Source organism: Boeremia exigua (assembly GCF_020726555.1).
Source record: "Boeremia exigua strain MPI-SDFR-AT-0100 chromosome Unknown C7974scaffold_1, whole genome shotgun sequence".
Taxonomy (NCBI): Eukaryota; Fungi; Ascomycota; class Dothideomycetes; order Pleosporales; family Didymellaceae; genus Boeremia; species Boeremia exigua.
In genome coordinates this window covers 113,615-132,940 of record NW_025763518.1, presented here as the reverse complement: position 1 = coordinate 132,940, position 19,326 = coordinate 113,615, and the positions used below count along the sequence as shown (strand labels likewise).

At 49.7% G+C, this 19,326-nt stretch overlaps 8 protein-coding genes across 8 annotated transcripts; 3 read left to right on the top strand and 5 right to left on the bottom strand.

Annotated features, from left to right (window-relative positions):
* Positions 1 to 12: 12 nt before the first annotated feature.
* On the top strand, positions 13 to 612 carry C7974DRAFT_291 (tubulin binding cofactor A). Its single transcript, XM_046137648.1, has 3 exons — positions 13 to 280; positions 331 to 417; positions 469 to 612. The coding sequence occupies exons 1-3, from the start codon at positions 119 to 121 to the stop codon at positions 562 to 564; spliced, it is 345 nt and encodes a 114-aa protein (XP_046002267.1). The 5' UTR covers positions 13 to 118; the 3' UTR covers positions 565 to 612.
* On the bottom strand, positions 490 to 1,794 carry C7974DRAFT_284 (Tho complex subunit 7-domain-containing protein). The gene is made up of 2 exons (XM_046137606.1): positions 1,711 to 1,794; positions 490 to 1,658 (listed from the first exon to the last, which is right to left on the bottom strand). The coding sequence occupies exons 1-2, from the start codon at positions 1,751 to 1,753 to the stop codon at positions 661 to 663; spliced, it is 1,041 nt and encodes a 346-aa protein (XP_046002266.1). The 5' UTR covers positions 1,754 to 1,794; the 3' UTR covers positions 490 to 660.
* Positions 1,795 to 1,918: 124 nt separating this feature from the next.
* Positions 1,919 to 3,572, top strand: C7974DRAFT_381704 (RNA polymerase II transcription factor SIII subunit A-domain-containing protein). Its single transcript, XM_046140605.1, has one exon. The coding sequence runs from the start codon at positions 2,003 to 2,005 to the stop codon at positions 3,149 to 3,151; it is 1,149 nt and encodes a 382-aa protein (XP_046002265.1). The 5' UTR covers positions 1,919 to 2,002; the 3' UTR covers positions 3,152 to 3,572.
* A 945-nt stretch (positions 3,573 to 4,517) lies between these two features.
* Positions 4,518 to 6,770, bottom strand: C7974DRAFT_381703 (amidase signature domain-containing protein). The gene is made up of 2 exons (XM_046140604.1): positions 5,797 to 6,770; positions 4,518 to 5,737 (listed from the first exon to the last, which is right to left on the bottom strand). Exons 1-2 carry the CDS (start codon positions 6,632 to 6,634, stop codon positions 4,899 to 4,901), a joined length of 1,677 nt encoding a protein of 558 aa, XP_046002264.1. The 5' UTR covers positions 6,635 to 6,770; the 3' UTR covers positions 4,518 to 4,898.
* Positions 6,771 to 7,254: 484 nt separating this feature from the next.
* C7974DRAFT_429607 (major facilitator superfamily domain-containing protein) lies at positions 7,255 to 8,983 on the top strand (the record flags this gene model as incomplete). The annotated part of the gene is made up of 4 exons (XM_046144645.1): positions 7,255 to 7,448; positions 7,499 to 7,723; positions 7,772 to 8,758; positions 8,809 to 8,983. The coding sequence occupies 4 exons, from the start codon at positions 7,255 to 7,257 to the stop codon at positions 8,981 to 8,983; spliced, it is 1,581 nt and encodes a 526-aa protein (XP_046002263.1).
* Positions 8,984 to 10,359: 1,376 nt separating this feature from the next.
* Positions 10,360 to 11,607, bottom strand: C7974DRAFT_381698 (uncharacterized protein). The gene has a single exon (XM_046140603.1). The coding sequence runs from the start codon at positions 11,494 to 11,496 to the stop codon at positions 10,543 to 10,545; it is 954 nt and encodes a 317-aa protein (XP_046002262.1). The 5' UTR covers positions 11,497 to 11,607; the 3' UTR covers positions 10,360 to 10,542.
* Positions 11,608 to 14,713: 3,106 nt separating this feature from the next.
* On the bottom strand, positions 14,714 to 16,766 carry C7974DRAFT_370760 (glycoside hydrolase superfamily; the record flags this gene model as incomplete). Its single annotated transcript, XM_046139979.1, has 2 exons — positions 14,714 to 15,616; positions 15,669 to 16,766. The coding sequence occupies 2 exons, from the start codon at positions 16,764 to 16,766 to the stop codon at positions 14,714 to 14,716; spliced, it is 2,001 nt and encodes a 666-aa protein (XP_046002261.1).
* Positions 16,767 to 17,186: 420 nt separating this feature from the next.
* C7974DRAFT_438392 (NADH dehydrogenase) lies at positions 17,187 to 18,956 on the bottom strand. The gene is made up of 2 exons (XM_046145254.1): positions 18,296 to 18,956; positions 17,187 to 18,246 (listed from the first exon to the last, which is right to left on the bottom strand). Exons 1-2 carry the CDS (start codon positions 18,846 to 18,848, stop codon positions 17,300 to 17,302), a joined length of 1,500 nt encoding a protein of 499 aa, XP_046002260.1. The 5' UTR covers positions 18,849 to 18,956; the 3' UTR covers positions 17,187 to 17,299.
* Between the last annotated feature and the right edge of the window lie 370 nt (positions 18,957 to 19,326).

Sequence of the window (19,326 nt, the reverse complement as noted above, 5' to 3'; positions counted from 1 at the left end):
CGGCCAGGGCAACAAAGCAAACAGCAACAAGGCAGCAGCTCTTACATATCAAAGTACCACGTGCTCGAAGTAAAGTGCAAAACATCACTCTACATCTCCTGTAGTCTCAGCATCCAACATGGCGCCGCCTTCGAAGCTCGCAGTTGCAACTGGATCAGTCACCCGATTGGTCAAGGAAGAAGCTAGTTACCATAAAGAGCTCGTGCAGCAGGAGGAGCGCATCACGAAGCTTCAGGCCAGCGAGGGTGACGAGAACAAAGAGTACACGCTGAGGCAGGAGGTAAGCTCGGACAATACTCTAACATCACGAAGTGTTTAACGCGCGAACAGAGGCAGGCACTACAAGAGACTCAAAATGTTTTCCCGGCTATTCGGTCGAGAATCGAGCAGGCCATCGAGAAACTTGAGGGCGAACTTGTGAGCTACGTGCATACTTCGAGCACAACAGCTCGTGCTAATCCAACGTAGGAGACTAGCACAGATACCGGCGGTGACGCAGAGGAGATCAAGAAGGCACAGGCAGCTCTTGCATCTGGAAAAAAGGTTATTGCTGAAGGATCGTAGAGTCTACGAGACTGGGTATGAAGTATGGTTGATGAAGTCACGACCGCCCACCTGAACACCGCGCTATGCAAGAAGTACGAGAATGAACGCGAACGATCATGACTCGTCCATCTTATCTGAAGTCTCGCCGTCATCCTCACCCTCTTCCAGGTCTTCTCCCTCGTCTATGCCGTCCGAGTCTTCGGCCTGCACACCTGACGCAGCGCCTGAGTCTGCCATTGGTGTGTCGTCGTGGGACCGTGCCAGAGATGGTGCAACACTAACATCCCTCGATAGCGGTTTGAGTCGATCTTGTGGTGGCACTTTGAGTGACATCGATCCATCCCCGCCCTGGCTGACATGTATGGGCGTCATTCCCCCGTCCGGCCTTGGTGTACCAACGTGACTAGCATCTCCCCTAGATGTGCTGCCCTCGCCTTCTCCATCCTCATCGCCGTCCTTCATCATGCCCTCCTTGCGCTCTGCTTCCTCTTTCTCGTCCTTGATCATGCGCAGCATCTCCCTAGCCTCCTCTTCAATGCGACCAAATTGTATGCGCCTTTCCTCCCACGTGTTCTTCGCGGACTGAACTTCGCGCTCCAGATCTGCAATCTCCTCGTCCAATCTCTCATGTGCCTGCTTTTGTTCGTCGCGCGGCTTGAGCATTTTACTACTCGTAATCTTCTCTGTCAACTCATCGTAGGTTTTACGCACAGCTAGCGTGTCTTTGGCCTTAACGAGCTTGACCCGTAACTCTTCTATGGTATCTCTAACGTGTTGCTGCTTCGCTGTGATGCCGTCCTTTTCCACTGCGTAACGGTCGCGCTCGGTGTGGTTGCTGTTTGTCGTGAACTCAAAACGCAGGATCGCATAGTCGAGCATTGAAAGTTCATTCATAATGTTGTCTCTCCAGACTGCGACCTTGTGCGATTGTTGTTCGCGCTCGACGAAGTTGGCGGCAGCCTCCTCCTCCACAGCCGAGGCATCGGGAGGCGGCGAAAGTAGCTGCTTCGGTCGTGCGAAATCGAAAAAGTTCTCCTTCAAGAGGCGCCCCGCGACTTGCTGGTATGGTCGAGCCTCGACGGCCAGCAATCGGGATACGTTATGAAGCGCATCTACTGGGGTCAGTGGAGTGCGTCAGCGAACACGGGAACGCGGTGTACCTACCCTCTTCTGCTTGTGGAAGTAGCGACCAATCCGTGACTGCCATGTTTGCTTGACGAGGACAGCGAGATGTGTTGTTGCCAGTGGTTTGACAGTCACCCACTGAATGTTCGCGCACCAAAGACCGTGAAGCTGGGACCAAGCGCTAGACAGGGGGTCCCATGCTCAACCGCGGATCCAACGTCACCCTGCCCGTTCATTGTTCGACACATGTGCCTGATGAATCGTTCTTCACATACATACATACTTTGCGTGGGTCGGAAAGCTCCTCAACTTTGGTTTGCTAATATGATGAATGTATAACAAGTCAGCCTTGATCCCTTTTCAAGCTAGCTCTAAAGTTCACGTATCGCCTCGTCGCTTCCGACGCTCAAAGGTCTCACGCTTTTCGGTTTCTCACAAACGATCCTGTGCTATACTCTGCATCGCGCCCTCCCGTCGCAAACTTTCCAGAGGTTCTCCCTGTAGCCACAACACAGAACTCGCCGATCCGCCACTTGGCAGTCCACGTCAGTCCTCGGAGCCGACCCATCGCCTCACGATGCCGGTTCCCAGTCTCTACGAGCTTGCGAGGCATCGCCTCATTAGAAATATCGACATGCTGAACGATATCGGCGATATACCTTTTTCGTTCCTTGAGCCTGTGCTTCGTCACATCCAAAACCCCAAACAGCTGCAAGAGTTAGAGGAGACCTGCCCACAGATTCAAGGAGAGACGAAGGAGATATGGAAACGATACATTAGAAGAGATGTTCCCGACTGGGAGAGGAAGCCACACACCCCGCGCGACGATAAGAATTGGAGCAAGGTGTACAGGAAGCTCATGAAAGACGTGGAAAAGGAGAAGCTCGACCAGGAGAATCAGCTCAAGGAGTCTATGAGAGCGCTTCAAGCGGGCAGAGATGTGAACAAGACTGTCATAATGACCACAAATAAGAGCTACGGGCGAACCGGTGGTCACTGGTCGATGGGCGGCAGGGATTTCGGGCGAACCGCGCCGCCTACAAAAACAGGCAAGGTTGCCATGGATAAGCTGAAGAGGGGAATGTTTGACCGCAACCAAGCTCGAACTAGGGCGATTCAAACACCACAGCATCAACTTGCAATGCGGAAGAGCATGGTGTCCGCCATCCCAGAACGACTGGTCAGAATGGCGCAGCAAGAGACCCCAAAAGTCATGGTGCTTTCCAAGCAAGCATCTGCCTCTGCCGCGGAAAAGCGGGCACCCAGGCCGGCCTCCAGTCAGCAGAACATCAAACACCGACCAGCAGCAGCAGCCTCGCCGCCAGAAAGCGCGACACAGTCTCGGCCGTCACTACCACCTGGTCGGCAGTTCAACGCGCCCAAACTCAAGGCGACCGCGCAAGGCGCTGGGGCAGCAGTAGCGCCGAAGAGGAAGAGGGAATCTAACTTGTTTCAACCATCTAAGTACCGGAGGGCGTAAGGGCTCGGTGTCTTACTTATGCGAGCGAAATGTTGCAATATGGACAACATGAATTGTGCGTTAGCGTTTTGGATCTTGCGTGGATGTCGATGTTTTTGACACCTCCACTGGCATTACGGGTCGTATCATTTGGCGTTAGGGAAATCGGGTCAGCTTAACCGTAGAATCAACGCACTGTGTGACGTTCGGGGACTGGTCATTAAGATACAACAAGACGAGCCGCTAAATTCTATGAGCCAGAGTTTACTTCCTACATATGCATACAGTGTAACCGAGCTCTGTCTTGTCAACAAAGAGGCTGGTATCGCGTGGCGTGACTGTGTCCAGTAAGGAACGGTAGAGCTTGTTTAAGCGTTGCTAAGCACCCACCTCTACATCGGTGAGTGCATTATCACTCAGCCTGACGAAGCTTCCCCAATCACCACCGCGACACTGTACCATTCACCGCGCTAGGACGCCCTCAATCCCGATACCAAGACTCCGTACACATACTTCCTTTATTAAGCTGTGTACCTATGTGATTCGATCGATAGCTCCAGCATTACCTACCGAACCTCAAGCCAATGTGCCGCCCTTCCGTCTGCTTGACCTGCCACTGTAGCATATCGGGAATGTCTGCGAATATTTCGATGGAGAGGATCTGCTGCGAATTTCTCGAGTGTGCACGGCACTCAACGAACTCTCAGTAAAGGCCTATGACCTACGATTCTTCTTTCACTTAATCGTTTTCCTTGAACTCAACAAGCCCATACTTTCCCTGGAGACTGCGCGATACCTGAGGCTATCCCAGTTTGTCAAGCGCGTGTCTGTCAGTGGCGAGAAAATTGAAGACTTCGATGTATATCAAAGCCTCTAGCGAAGCGTCAGAGCTTGATGTACTTACCCTCAACGAAGCTTTCGTTGCGCATGATGACCTGGAGACGGCCTGTATCAACAGTCAGCAGTTCATGTATGGCCCCTAGGCTGAATAGCACCGCGCATCGGGCCCGCGTAGACATCCAAATCGCCGAAGTCAATACCTGACCTATGCACACATGATCCTATGCACACATGATCCTATGCTCAAAGAAGACAGGAAGCTGGGCTATAACTTCAATGAAGGGTTTCACTGGCCCGCCCTTTCAAGACTCGACCTTTGATGAATGATTACCACTCGCGCATCTTTTCAGAAGTTTCTGCACACGCACCGACAAACTCTCAAATACATGTTGCTCAATCATATTTCGTCATAGTGCTTGGTCGAAGTTTGTTGCAGCAATATCAAATATGCTAAGGCTCCGGTTCCAATACCTCGAGATGCTTCTTAAGCGGGGAGGAGGAGCGCGATTGGAGATATGACTCCCTCCTCCGCGAAGGACATTTGGGACTTTGACACCAGATATGTCCAGTTGAAGGTGTCTCTAACATTATGCGCACCACACAAGCTCTTTGCAGTGATGACTACCGGGACTATCTCTGCCTTTCATGACAACATTGAGGATCTCGACGGCGACTTATATAACTATGAGGTGCAATTGAAAAGGGGCTTTGCGACTTCACTGGAGGGGTCACACTTGTCGGAACTCAAGTGACTCAATGTTTTGCAAAGCAAACCATGAATAATCTCGCGGCAAATATTCTGTTGCATCTACGTGCCCTTTGCCGTCGGTAGAGCCAGGCGGATTGTCTGGAATAATCGTGTCTCTGCGTTACTGGCAGCACATGTCTCTTAGTGCATGAATGCGAATATTCTCCAAACGGAAGTCGATTACGGTAGATCCAGAATAGGTCTTAGTAGTTCCAAGGCTCCGAACAAAAGATTGTCGTGATGCCTTCGTGCAACAATCTGCAAATTGATTGGTGCACCCTCAAAGCTGCCTTCACTCCATAATTTTCTCACGTGCTCGCACTCAACACTTAGTGGCGTGTAACTCTCCGGGTAATTCTCTTCCTTCCTCGCCCTGACTGGTGTGGGTACAACTGCAGCAGGGTAGTCTACGTAGTTGTACAGACTTGTGTATGTCCAATAAAACGCAGTATCGTGCGCACAGGCTGGACCTACAAACGCAGGGCCAAGCACTATGTCAACATCCTGCTCATTCCAACTATCGGAAAAGGCGTGACGAAACTGATCACGCTGAAACCGTAGTTGGTTGATCTCCTCGGCGTTGAGCATACCGAAGGGCTCCGCATCGCTCCAGACCTGGTCGCTCAGCGGCAGGATTGGTTCACCAGATACTTGTATGGCTGCCTTGGTCACGGCGCCGCCGTCGGGCCAGTACATACGGCGGATCTTTCGCCAGGCATTCTCGGCGCCATAGGGTTGGAAGGGCTTGATATTCAAGACCGAGGAAAGTTCGGGGTTGATGAGTTTGAGTTTTGCCCATTCAATTACTCGTCTTACAGGCGGTTGAGGGACGATGAACCCGTCGTCCTCGATGATACCAATTTTGAGTGGCTTCGATAGATGTGTGCTCAAGCCGGTCCAGGGGATGGGAACGAGGCTGGGATCTAGCAACCACGGCTGCGACTTGTGCAATACGTGGATGAAGAGGTCCATGTCGCGTAAACTACTACACATAGGCCCGGTACTGCATGAGATATTTACTAATAGAAGCATAAAGCGTCAATGTACCCTCACATAGAAATGATGTGACTGTTCTTACATTCAGCAGCGAAAGGATTGGCGAGAAATCCTTTCATTGGTAAGGTCTCCGACGTTGCCTTGAACCCGTAGATGCCACAGAACGCACTCGGCCCACGTATGCTGCCACCTATGTCTGTCCCGACGCCAAGGACGGACCCTCGCATAGCTAGAAGAGCAGCCTCTCCTCCAGTCGAACCACCTGCACTTAGGTTTAGATTGAAAGGATTGAGCGTCCGACCATAGTGGGAGGTTGATTCGAGATGCATCACGGCTTGCGGCTGATTAGTCTTACAATAGAAGATCGCACCCGCAGCCCTGAGGATCGAAACCATGTGCGAGTCTTCTTTGTCGAGTACGGTAGAAGACAGCGATCCCTGCGAAGAGTAGGTCCCTGCGACAGGGATGTGCTCTTTGATACTGATGGGCACACCGTGAAGAGGCCCGATCGGTTTCCCGTGCTTTTCAAGATAATCATCTAGCTCTTTTGCGCGATGCAGTGCTTCGTCCATGAACCACTGCGTGAGACAGCATGTGAGTTGGTGTGCAATCATGGATCGCTTCGCGAAGGCTGTTGTAACTTCAACGGCGGTGAGCCTGCGTGATGCGACGACATCTGCGAGAGCTACCGCATCGTAGCTCTCCGTAACCTCAATCTCTTGGTCTGTCAGAACACCACATGTTCTGGGGATGTTTGTAACATCATTCGGTGGGTTCGTGATCAATTCGGACGGCAGGAGTAGCTCTGATGGGACCTTGCGCGCGAACTCTTTGGAAATTGCTGCACGTCGTGTTTCGAATTCATCTGTCCCTGGAGGTAGTCCTTTGATGCGGACGAGTTCTAGAGTCCCAGAAGCCATGGTTGTCAAATGACGAATGCTGCGTGCTGTCGAGTTGTGCAGAGCGTGTGTAAATCTCGATTGCTTTGTATTGCACGTTATTGAAACCAGATATCTCGTACTCAAAGTCAGAAATGTTCACAGCCCCAAAGGTGGGGACTGTGAGACGTGTTGCGGTATCTCGGAGGTATCAATGTACTATTCTACGCTACGCCTATTCGAGAATGTCCTCCCGACTGTACAATGATAGCCGCGACGGAGCCATAGTTCCTCCAGGTTCCGACCAACCTATCTCGTGTCGTCTATCCCATGATATCTGATTCGAGGCTGCTTATCGAGATTGTCGTTTCCCATATCTTTGCCTCTAACAAGTCCCAACAACTCTTCAGACGTCACTGGCGTTGGATATTGACGTGTCCGATAAGGGGTCCTTAAACAGGCTGAACTATGTCAGCCGAGTATTGATTAGATGTGCAACTGGTTGGTTACCTGTTCTCGCACTCGTCCCCGTGTACGACGCTGAGAATGCACATGATATGACAGCAATTCGAACCGAGACAACCATAAATGATGATTACGGCACCAACTTCGGTCAATGCACACGACTACAAAATACCCAAACGCCGAACCACGACTTCAAGATGGTGAACATCTACAGTTCTGGTGTTGACTCGTTGCCTGGCACCGTGCATCTTATTGATCGTGATCACTCAGTCCATGCTCGGCGCGCAGGTACGGACGAGATCATTTTGCACCCAGCCCCATCCGATGATCCCGAAGATCCACTCAACTGGATGCCGCGTCGAAAAACTCTGTCTATGATTTGTTCAAGCCTGTAGGTATTGGAGCGCGACCTGAGTAGATGGTGTAGCTAAACAGTCGAAGATATACTTGGATGACTGGCATCGCGCTTTCGACCGTATACTCTGTGCTTGTACCGCTTTACGAAGCCTCAGGAGTGTCTGTAAAGACACTAAATGAGGGTACAGGGTACATGTTCCTATTTCTTGGCTGGGGCCTTTTGTTTTGGCAGCCATTTGCCTTGAGATATGGGAAGAGGCTGACCTATCTCATATCCGTGCTGGGCGTGATTGGTACCAGCATATGGAGGTAAAACTTGAGGAAGAGCTATTATAGGATCCTATTAACATGCATCAGCGCGTACGTCAAGAGTGATGGCGAGTGGATTGCTCGATGCATTGTGATGGGGTTCTTCACTGCGCCTATCGAGGCCTTACCTGAGATTTCGATCGCGGATGTGTATTACACCCACCAGAGAGGTACTTACATGGGAGTGTATGCACTCACACTGGCGGGAAGTAACTATTTCGCTCCCATCATATCTGGATTCATCGCTGAAGGACAGGGTTGGCAGTGGGTATTTTATTGGCCTGCCATCTTCAACGCCGCCACCCTCCTGTTTCTGTTCTTTTTCTTGGAGGAAACCAATTATGTTCGCGTCACGCGTACCGCAAGTGAGACCCCTTCAGCGGAAGAAGAGAGCAAGGGTGCAGTCACGACCAGATTACCGGCTCTATCGGACATTCCAACTGCACCCAGGAAGTCGTTCGCACAGAAACTCTCGATGTGGCAGCCTTCACCCGGCCAGAGTATGGCTACGCGGGCAAAATTGAGTCTGACGTATCTCAGCTGGCCGGTCATCGTTTACGCGGGCTTCAGCTACGGTTCATACCTAATCTGGTTCAACGTACTGAATGCTACAGCTTCAATCAGCCTTGGCGGATCACCATACAATTTCAAAGCTTCAATGGTCGGTCTCAGCTATGTTTCTTGCTGCGTTGGCGTAGTCGTGGGGTCGCTAGTCTCTGGTCCCCTCAGTGACTGGTTGACGATCATACTCGCACGAAGGAACCACGGCGTCATGGAAGCTGAATATCGGCTTTGGCCCTTTGCTATCTGTCTTGTCATGGTCCCGAGCTCATTGATACTTTGGGGCGTTGGCGCTGCATATCAGGTGCACTGGATGGCACTTGTGATCGCAATGGGTTGCCTCGCTTTCACATCATGCGTAGGCGTCACACTCAGTGTGAACTATCTCATCGACAGCTACCACGAAATCAGCGGCGACGCGATTGTCACTGTGATACTCATTCGTAACACGATGTCATTCGCGGTCAGCTATGGGTAAGAAGAACTGCAAAGCGACTGTTCCGAGCATGACTGACCTCAGACAGCATTACTCCATGGTTGACAGACTTAGGTTACCGGAACTGCTTTCTCTCGGCCGCTTTTGTTGGTATGGCTGCGTCTTCAGTCTTTCTGCTGATGATTCGGAATGGGAAGTTGCTCAGGGAACGAAGCAGGACGAGATACTGGCAGCTTGTACTTGCAGCGAACACAAGCGTTTGACGTGCGAAGGTGCGATGTAAAGGATAGTGTGGCGTCCGTAGGGCTGACAGAGCGATCATCGTTCAATACAATCAGGTCACGAAAATAATGATTGATTGAGCTCAAAATACGTGTGTGATGTATGAGATGGAGTGCTGCGGATTAATTCAGCGTCCATCCAATGACACGAAATTGCAATATCATCATTTATCACCACCACAACGCCGCGTAACGCACAACGCACAACGCACAACGCACAACTCATAACGCCCTCATCCACATATCCACACCACATACGCAAATTGACATCACATTAATCGTCTTCCGAAGCCACTACCGCCCACCGTCTCTGTGCACCGGCGCTCGTTCGACTCAGCCCACCGTCCGTGCCAGATCCACAAAGTCCTTGACGTGCATAATTCCGATGACTCTGCTCAAGCACAAGCGCCGGTCAGTTGGAATTGAAGCAGTAGTTCTCAGGCTTGCTCCAGCAGCGTGAATATAGTAAGGAAGTGGTGGATGCGGGCACACTGTTGCTTCGATCAAGTCAATACTGCTTGCACCGAAGTCTAGGTGGACGAGTCCATTGCGTTGACTCACTTTAGGGGGAATGTTTCTGGTGAGAGGATAGAACTGTATTTAGAACATCTGACAGCAATGATGCCTTGACCAGCAGTCATGAATTCGAGATATCTAGCATGAATCATACCATAGTCAACGGTAAGGCTCTCGTGATCGAAGTCGCATTACAAGACATAGGTCATTATCTCCAAGCCTTAGTAAAGATGACGCAGTGCGCCTACATTAGCAAATCTGCCAAACTCACTGGAGAAGTGGTCGAGCATAAGAGATAGTGTGAGACTGCACCCTCTTCTAATTCGATAGCATGGACAACTTGAATGATTTTGTGAGTAGCTAAAGCTATGTATGGCTTGTCAAGGATCACAGAAAGGTCTTTGAATGACGAAGGTACTATTGTGCGAAGTTTTGGGAACTGAGCATGCATAGACATCTGGATTTCGAGGAGGTCGTCCGTGAGTTCCACAGTCAATATCACAGCCATTGCTAGTCTAGAGGGACATTTGTCTAATGTGCTTAGTATACAGATTCATTTACCGAATCGCTTGCAAGGAAGAGAACACGGTCCTTGATACCTACAATTTAGGTGTCATCGCAACCAAAGATGCGACAATCAACGTCAATTGTGCATTATACACAAAGCTTAAATAAGATCAGGTCAACAAATGCACCTGAGAAGGGACCGCAAGTAGTGTCACCTCCAAAGAATGAGCATGTACGGTCTAGTAACTTTTGAGTATTGACGTTTTACCATGTTTCGCGTTCTAGGATCTCGAATCTGGAGCGTTAGGCAGCGCCCCTGAAGCCATAAGATCGGGGGCTGATTTAGGTAGAATAGTAGGTAGATTCATTCGCGCGCGTACGTGTTTGTATTGAGCCAAGTTATTTATTTTTAATGCATTGGAATGATTGCTAGAGCTGTTAAAGACTAATGTCTCCTTACAACCGCTTGAGGAGCTTTTACGCATGTGTACAGCACAATGCATAGTTATCTTAGGTACTTAGAACCTATTCTTGACGAAATCGGCCAGGGTAGTCAACTGCTGTCCGGGTACAGCCTCAATATAGACGTTATGCCCATGCTGCTTAGCAGGACTGTCCTTTCCGTAGTAATTGTAGTCCTTAATCAAGATCATGTTTTCACCGAGTTCCGTCTTCGCGTGAGGAGGAAGCGGCAGATATCCCTCCCACACATCTTTGGGTACTTCCACAAAGGTCACTTTAGTGCCCGTGATCTCTGATATGGTACTGGCCACGTCGGTTGGGGTAACCCATTGTGAAACGGCTTGAATCCTGGCACCATCGGCAGCGGATCCGAGAACCAAGGCACCAGCAACGTACTTTCCAGCGTCGGAGACAATGTCGATAAGAGGAATTTTCGTGCTGGTTTCGTCCCATGGAGCGGCCATAATTGAAGCATTAGTTTGTGGATCCTTGCTGATGGAATTCTTGAGGTTTTGCATAAAGTATCCAGGCATGAAATGAGTGACCCACATGCCTGTCTTTGACTTCTGGACCTCTGCATACTCCGAGACTTCAGCTTTAGAATCAAAATGCTCGACGTTTGGAAGAATGCCTTCGGTCAAGGTCGTGACGTTGGGGAGCGAGGAGAAGATCAGATGTTTGACCCGAGAAGCGATGGCAGCGTCCACAATATTCTTTCCCTGTGCGACCTCTGTGGACTTGGACATTGTTTCCCAATAATTGGTCACCGCGAAGACAGCGAACGCGTCCTTGAAAGCAGCTTTCAGGGACGAAAGATCGTTGAGGTCGGCCTTGATGAGGTCTACACCATCAGACTTGAGTTTCTCGGCTGAGAGTTTCGCAGTATCACGAGTAACACCACGGATCCGATACTGTGAGGCAATCGACGGTTGGGCAAGAATAGCTGCAATCACGGAGCCTCCTTGATTGCCGGTCGCACCCAGAACAGTAATAATCTTCTTGGAAGACATCTCAAGGATTTGTTGTTGATGTTGAGATGGGGTATAGGTTTTTGATGGGAGAGATCTGCAAAGAACAAGTGATGAATTTTCAGGGTTGAAGATGCTGATTGTCCCTGAACGGTACCAGCATGGCCTACTTATGTGCGATCACTGCATAGGTATAAACCATTGTATACCAATCGAGCTGACAATGCGGCCCCACGCTGTTACTTCCGAGAGCGACAAAACTCGTCCGTCTGATTATTTACCTGTTCGCTGCTCGGTCTCGGACAAGAGATGGCTGAGTAATATACGAGATCAATTTAAGAGTAGGCGCCATGTCATCCTTACCAGTACACGATATAGAGAATCTTTCGGCTAACAATTGATCCGTTCCAATTTGATCGAGCAGATCGTGTCAGCTGGGCTAATGCAGGCTGGTACGTGCGTTTGGGAGCGGGGTGTATGCGCGAGTGGAAGCGTCTTACAAATCACCAACTTTGAGCAAGGTTGTGTAGCAAATTTTGAAGATGTTAACACTCGTTAGCGTTGCTGGTCAACTGTCAAGACGGCGTGAACGTTCTGTTTTCAAGTGTTTCTCTTGTTTGCTAAGTTAATTATAAGCTTACGGACCTACTGACTACCAAAGATATCGAACTTCCGAAGCGCTCTTCTTACTTAATCCGTTGCTGAATGCCTGGGTATATCCTCTTGAGCCGTACTACCAACGGCAAGCTTCCTCCCAGATCTTACAAACACGAATGAGACCGCCAAGTGAGGATACGAAGAAGTGACTGCTTCACAATGCAAAAGTCTGAGGCAAGCGGACGGATTATCGAACGTATGCGCTCTTGCAGGGGACACTATGACTGTCTACCACTGGAGATATCCTTTGCTTGTAAATGTAACATCCATTTGTTTGCTATTTCTCTAATCGAGTCGGAGTGGAAAAACTGGATGTGCAAGGATGAGTTTCAAAAGCCCGAGACTCCTCAGTTTGCCTGTATGTAGCCATATGACCCGTGCTGGAAAGCAGCTGTATATTCTTTAGGTCTATTAGCGCGCGCGAATCGCCAAGCGATTGAGTCAGACGTCGCTGCAGATACAGGGATCTCCTCTTTCTCCTTCCAGCTAGCGCCGCTACTCAAGGTAACAACATGTTTCTCATGATCGAAAAGCGCTGTAGTCCGCCAGATTTGGCTTTCTTCTGCGCGACAACCTTCTTCGTTTATGATACCCGCAACCTCACTGCCGAAGATGGCAGGGTACTCCGTTGGCATCATTCCGAGCCTTCCTACATTCGCATCTATTGATTAAATAGCGCACGTATGGACTGTAATCTGCACTTCGCCTTGTTTGAGTTCAAAGATCCTGGCATCGCACACAACTACCTTGCTTATTCGAGCCTTAATTAATAGAGTTCTATTAGCTATAATGAAAAGGTAACGCAGATTCGATCAAGCAGGACTTGAAATGCTCGGATCACTGACCTGAGAAATGCAAGATGGCAGATTTGAAGTCTTTGAACCCATGGACCAGATCTCTGGTTTGAGAATTGCTCGAATTTGAACGTGTTTTGAAGGTCGACTGACTTGAGTGCTTAATCAAGCTACCTAGTCTCTTTTTAGAGTCGAAGTCGAGTCTGACCAAGCAGATCGGCAGTCAACACCAGGATCGTCATCGGTTTCGTCAAGTCGGCAAGGACCGATCTGATACCAATTCCAGACTTGTCTTCGGCGGACAGAAAAGACTGTAGTAGCTCATCCGGCCCGATTCGATTATTAGGATATCGAGGAGATTGATTTTCCAAATGATCAAGAGCCGGAGCTACCATCGTAATCTCCTATCCAGTATCTCCGGGTACAAATAGTGCGCAGTAACCCCTACTAGGTAGAAGGCTAGCTGCGAAGGTTTTGTATTTTTCCTCATGGCTTCCAAGAAGCCACAGATATTGTGGCGATTCCAGGCGACCCCAGGCAGGAGTTGAGATCCTGTAGACCGGGTCTTGTTAGCTACTAATATCTCGTTTATGTGCTGGACTACCGTGGAGCGGATTTCGTCATAATCAGACAGCTCGTCAGAAGCAAGTGGGCCAGAGACCCATTCGTACCTAGTCGATTGTTCACCCAATTCTAGCGTCTGGCCGTGTTTCTCTTCCCAGTAGGCAAGATTATCTAATGTGCCGCTTTAAACCACAGTGAGAGGTTGCTAGAGACCGAATGGCAGACCTTGTGTTCGAATGCAACGCTGTTCTTTCTTGACGATATTAGCGGGTCTATCTTCTACCGATTGGCCATCTTGCCTGACCTATGCACCATCGCAATTCCTCAGCTGCGGCTGAATTACATGTGTCTGCTCGCTCGAGGTACTGCCCTGAGGCGGCCGCGCCGTGTGGAAGACTGCGATCCTGACAGGGGCTGGAGGAGAAAAGAATAGTGGAAGCCAAGCAAACATTTCCTGAGAGCATTGAAACAGAAAAGCAAACTATAAGCGAGATTTGTTGCCTCACACCTTGATGTTTATGCCCATGACCGAAGTGTATAATGGTCGGTTGCAGATGTAGCCGAGGTTCGCCAATTCCAGGCTTTCGTGACATGAGAATCGTACCAATGCCTAGCGGCTGAACTGATTAACCTCTTCGGTTCCTCTTGGATTTACGGTACGAACGCTGATTCAGATTTCCTTCTAAACAAGAGAATTCAGCGCATTTTCCGCACTATCTTGCCTGATTCTCCTGTGTCAATGTTTCAAGCGCTTCTCAACGCCTACTGGCTAAATCAGACAGCTGTGAGTCTTGGAGTAAAGATAAGTATTTTTTCAAAATAGTAAATGCGGGATGTCCCTCGGTACACTGCCTGGCCGATTCCCTAAGGATGCTCCAGTGGATGATTACGCTTAATTCACGATACCGAAGTAAATCAAGGTAACCAGGTATAAGCTAAACTTGGACTGGCGGTGTTGTAATTATTAGGCTTATCTTCGATACCAACAGTTTAGTGTGATGGAACAATAATTGAACACAGAGATTAGCGACTGTTCGCATACGCGTAGTACTAGTCTGCGAAAGAATGTACGGATATCCCTGGAGAGCAGCAATGTCATATCCCGTATATCTTAAAATCAACGGAAGAAGTCCCGATTGTATCACGCTGAAAAACATCAATGCCTAGGCCTGCGATCAAAACGTGCATTTCTTGGTTCCTGGGTTTTGACAATGAACACAAAGCTGATTCTCTCTAGAGATTTATCAAGCAACAAGAACCTTGATCTCACACGGTGCCCCAAACGCAACTGTGAAACGACCGTTCTCGCTGACAAGTGAGGACGTTTTGACTGTCGTCGCCTCCCCTCCAAGCTGTGGGAGCTTATTACTATCATCGCAACTTGCCGCTGACAGGGTGACGACTTGAGCTGTCTTGGCAAACTGCCCTTCGAATACAACATCCACCACACTACCCGGCCCATAGTAGTTAATAAGCTTAAGATACCTGGTATTCCCGGTCTTCGTAGCAGACCAGAACACGGGATCAATGCCCAATCCAAATTCAGTCCGAACAGCGACTGTTTCCTCGCCGTGGTATTCCGAGAACAGTTTCTGCACATAGTAACTCGTGCTGCGGAGAATTTGGTCAGCAGTGTGCTTGATCACCGCTACAGTGTTGGATTCTTCAACATAGTTTTTGATCAGTGCGCCGTACGCCGTGCCACGAATGACGTCAGAGTTGCGCTCTGCACCGAGAAGCATGATGGCCTCCGATAGTGCCATACCCACAGTCTGCGAGCCGATTTCAGGGCCGCCTGCTCCGCCGGCGCGTATGCACGCGTACTCGCCCACGATAACAGGGAAGTTGCGGTCAGTGTGATCGAAGACATCGTACTGGCGCGCGAAGAACTCTTGATTATCGTACATATGAAGGTCGATCCAAGTACCGGGAATGCCGAGAGGCGCAGGGATAACGGAGGAGATGATGTTAATGTCAGGATACTTTGCTTTGATAGCATTGTAAAAGCGCGGAAAACGATAACCATTATAGGAATCTCTGCCACCGTTCAGGTAATCTTCGTTGCCAAGCTCGATGTACTCGATGCTAAAAGGTGTTGGATATCCGAGACTTGCTCTTAAGGCCCCGAGGCGCGTCGAAGTAGATCCCTGTTACGCGTGGTTAGACGAAGAATAGGTTCGGGTCAATCAAGAAATTTACCAACAAAAACTCCAGCTCTTCCATTCCCATGTCGATGAACCTCTGTAGGTCTGACTCTGGAACGAGATTGCCACCAATGTGCAAACCAGCAAACATTCCAAGAATAACCGTCTGACCCATGTCATGAGCCCACTGAAGCTGCTCTAGGATTCCGAAGCCATCTGTGTCAACGTTGCCCCACGTACCCACATGTCCGGGCCGAGAGGTGAGGTCACCGATTGTCTCATTCCATCTCCACTCTCGGCCGTAGCCTGGCCCTTGTAAGTTGTTGCCTCCGGGAAGGCGAATCCAGGTTGATTTGAGACCACTGTAAGCATGGGCCAGGTCCTCTCGAATTCCATTGGGGCGATTGTTGTAGGTCTGCTTGAACAGGCTGAGCAGATTCACTTGTATTGACTTTCCTGCCAGCGTAGCACCATCGAAAGTAAATACAAAGGTGTTGTTTGGATTACCAGGGGCTAAGGTAGGTTGGAAGACAGGAAAATTAACAGTAGTCCAAGTGTTACCGCTCTGGATGTTTGCTGATGTGGAAGAGAGCTTCTCGTTGGAGATCTTGCTTCGAAACGAGGCTCGAATGCTTCCGGTGTATGCTCCACGTAGTCGTAAGCTTGTGGCATAACGTTTTGCTGGGTCCACACTAAAGCCCCAGAATCCGTCGTTTGAGATACCAACGGTGCCCGTTGTGCCAGCCGGAACATCGATGCGCATGCTCCATGGTAGTTGTGGAGATAGCACTGGGGTGCTTTGATCTACTGACAAGGAAACATTGCCAATCGCGTGCCAGTGATCTGTGGTCCTGGTAAGGCTTGCCTCTCTGTTCTGTGATGAGCCCTGGAAGGCTCTGTTGTTGAGCAGCTCATTGTAAAGCCCACCGTCGCCGGAATGGTAGATGTCCTTTTGCGTGGTGAGTTTGGGGTCTGTACCAGAAGGTGCCATGGAAGCTACACGAGTGCTGAACTGACAAACGTAACTTACTTCGTACAAAGAGCCATACAATAGCGGGCTGGACTTGTTCCCACCACCAGCAGCAACTGTCAGGGTCTGACGCTGAGCGACTGTCGCCGAGAGGAGACAGCAACTGACGAGTAGAGACTTCATAAAGGATGTGAGAGAGGAAAGAGAAGCTGATGCTGGTATCGTAGAACAAGATGTGTGCCTTCAAGTCCACTCTTATACCAATTACCCGTGTTTGTTCGGGTGAGCTCGCCCGCAGTTGCATGTATTACCCCATGGGGCTCCTGGACAAGCTAGCTAAAGTTAGGTATTGATGCTCTGGGTTCGGAGCAGTCCCAACCGATATGATGCTGATATAGATAATGCGCCCGTGATCAAGTGCACGATAGTGTGTGCTTCGCGGTTTAACAACCAATCACAGGCGGACAAAGCCGGACTAGTCCGGTTTTGGGAAAGGGTGTCGCTTGAAGTCGCTTGAACAGGTCGGGCATTTTCGATGCTAAACCGACAAAGCTGGATCCCGGGGTAGTTCATCTTCCGGATAGTTTCCCCGGTTTTCAGTCAGGATGCGAGTGTACGAGGTCAGATTTTCAACCGTAGCGCAATGGCTTGTCCAAGCTCGTGTGCATGTTGCTTGTCAAACACTCATCAGATCACGACTGCCACGATCTGCCCAATCAGGCAACTTTGCAATCAGCAAATGTCTCTTTGAACGGAAGTGCGTGCTCCAGCAAAAATCTGATGGTCCATCTGTTTAGAGCGAAGGCATCTCCTGCCGATTCGTGGAGGCATTGGTTCTGGAACACGAATAATCTCTCCTTCATACGCTGAACGCACGGCCAATACATCGCCAACTCTTCAAGTGCTTCGAAGTTCATTGTTAATTGCGCACGTGCCTCTTCAATTTCTGGGTCATTGCCAAAGAGGAGAGAGTGTAGCAGCACTGATGATGACACAATAGTAAGCTGCGCGACAGTTAAATAGACGACGTGGCAATCTCCACAGGTCCGAGCAGTATGGAGTAGACGGCTGAAAGCCAGAGCGTGATGTTTGGCCCTACTTGCGTACGTGCCAGCTTCTTTGATTTCTTGATGGCTTGGATTAAGAAACTGGAAGTAGAGTACTGTTGAGTAGTAGTGGTAGCCGAAATGTAACGCAATAAAGGTGCCACCGTGACCAATCTTCCTGTACGTATCGAGGTTGCTATTGCTCATGACCATATTGTCAGGGAGTGAGCCATGCCAATCAAGTAATCGTTGGGCGACCAGCTCGATCTGGCCGACTGCCAAATGGTCAATTTTATTCGCGACCAGTATGTAGTTGGTGTCTTGAATAAGTGCGAATGTGCTTGCCAAAGTTGCCTGATAAGCCCATATACCTGTGCTGCGGCCGCCATCACGAGCTTGGTCTGAGGTTCCAAGTCGCTGGAAAGCGAGTTCGTCCATTGGCAGCAGCTTCGTGAGGTCAGCACGGATTGTGCGTGGAATTCCAAGTCCGGGAGGGCACCAATTGTCTGCTATCACTAATGACCACCAGGTCCGAAGTTTGATTTCTTGCAAAATCAACGAGTCCTCTTTATTCCGCTCTTGAATGTTTGTCAGAAGCGCGGTGCGAGTAGCGATACCTATCGAGAGTCAATGGTAGTGAGCGCAAAGTGGCTCACCAATACCCACCAAAATACATGGCTTCTAGATCATTTTTCTGCACTGCGGCGTACCAGTTGGCAAGTAGTATACACGTTTGAATGTTCTCAAGAGTCATGTGATCAAGCTGTTGGCCGAGTACCGACCTTGATTTCTCTGCGAAGACAGGGGCTGAATCTCGATCGTTTTGATCTGATGAAAATCGACATCCAAGAGCGCACATAGCTGCCCACAGCTGTTCGGGCAATGAACGTGTGCGAAGGGATTTCCATATCGAAGGCTCGTGGAAAAGACTATGGGGCCGGTCGTGAATGTATCGAAAGTAAAGGTTTACGAACTTCCAGATCTTGCTCGAGTACTCAGAGTCGAGTTGTGGGTCAGCTCCCACCGACGTTATCAAGCGTTCAAGGTGTGAGGTTGAGTGATTAGTCGGTATTGATAGAATTGTTTCTGGTGTATTCGTGTTTGAACACCTCATTGTTCGTGACTTGCACTCGAGACAGGCGTCGTGTTTGCTTGCGAAGTTGGAAGTGCACTTCCGTTTTGCAATCCTACACTCTCGACAAGATGTTGGACGTCTCATTGTACACTGGGCGCATGCGCTTTGAAATCTAGGGTATGATGTGCATGTTAGAATTGGATATTACAATACGAGGTGGGTGTCGTTTAGGTAGCGTTTTTCCGTACCGTGGCGGGGAGCCGAGGTAAGCCTAATTTGCACTAGTTACATGTATGTTTTGATTTTACTCTGTACCTGCTGGTACGTAGGTATTGATACTCGCCTAAGACTTTAACATTGCGCTTTGGCGAAGGGCGCTCCGCCCTCTATCATTGATGATCGCCAACACAGCCACAGGCACCCATGCCAACCACATCTTCTGCGCGGCCACTCCAACAACCTTTACTGTATTGGAGTTTCCACGAACCACAGTCTTCATCTCACCATCACCATGTCGCGACTAACCCAACTCCCAACCGAGCTGCGCCAACAAATCCTCCTTCTCGTCCTCCCAGTCACGAACCGCGTCGAGACACACGCCAACTTCATTCACCTTTCGCAC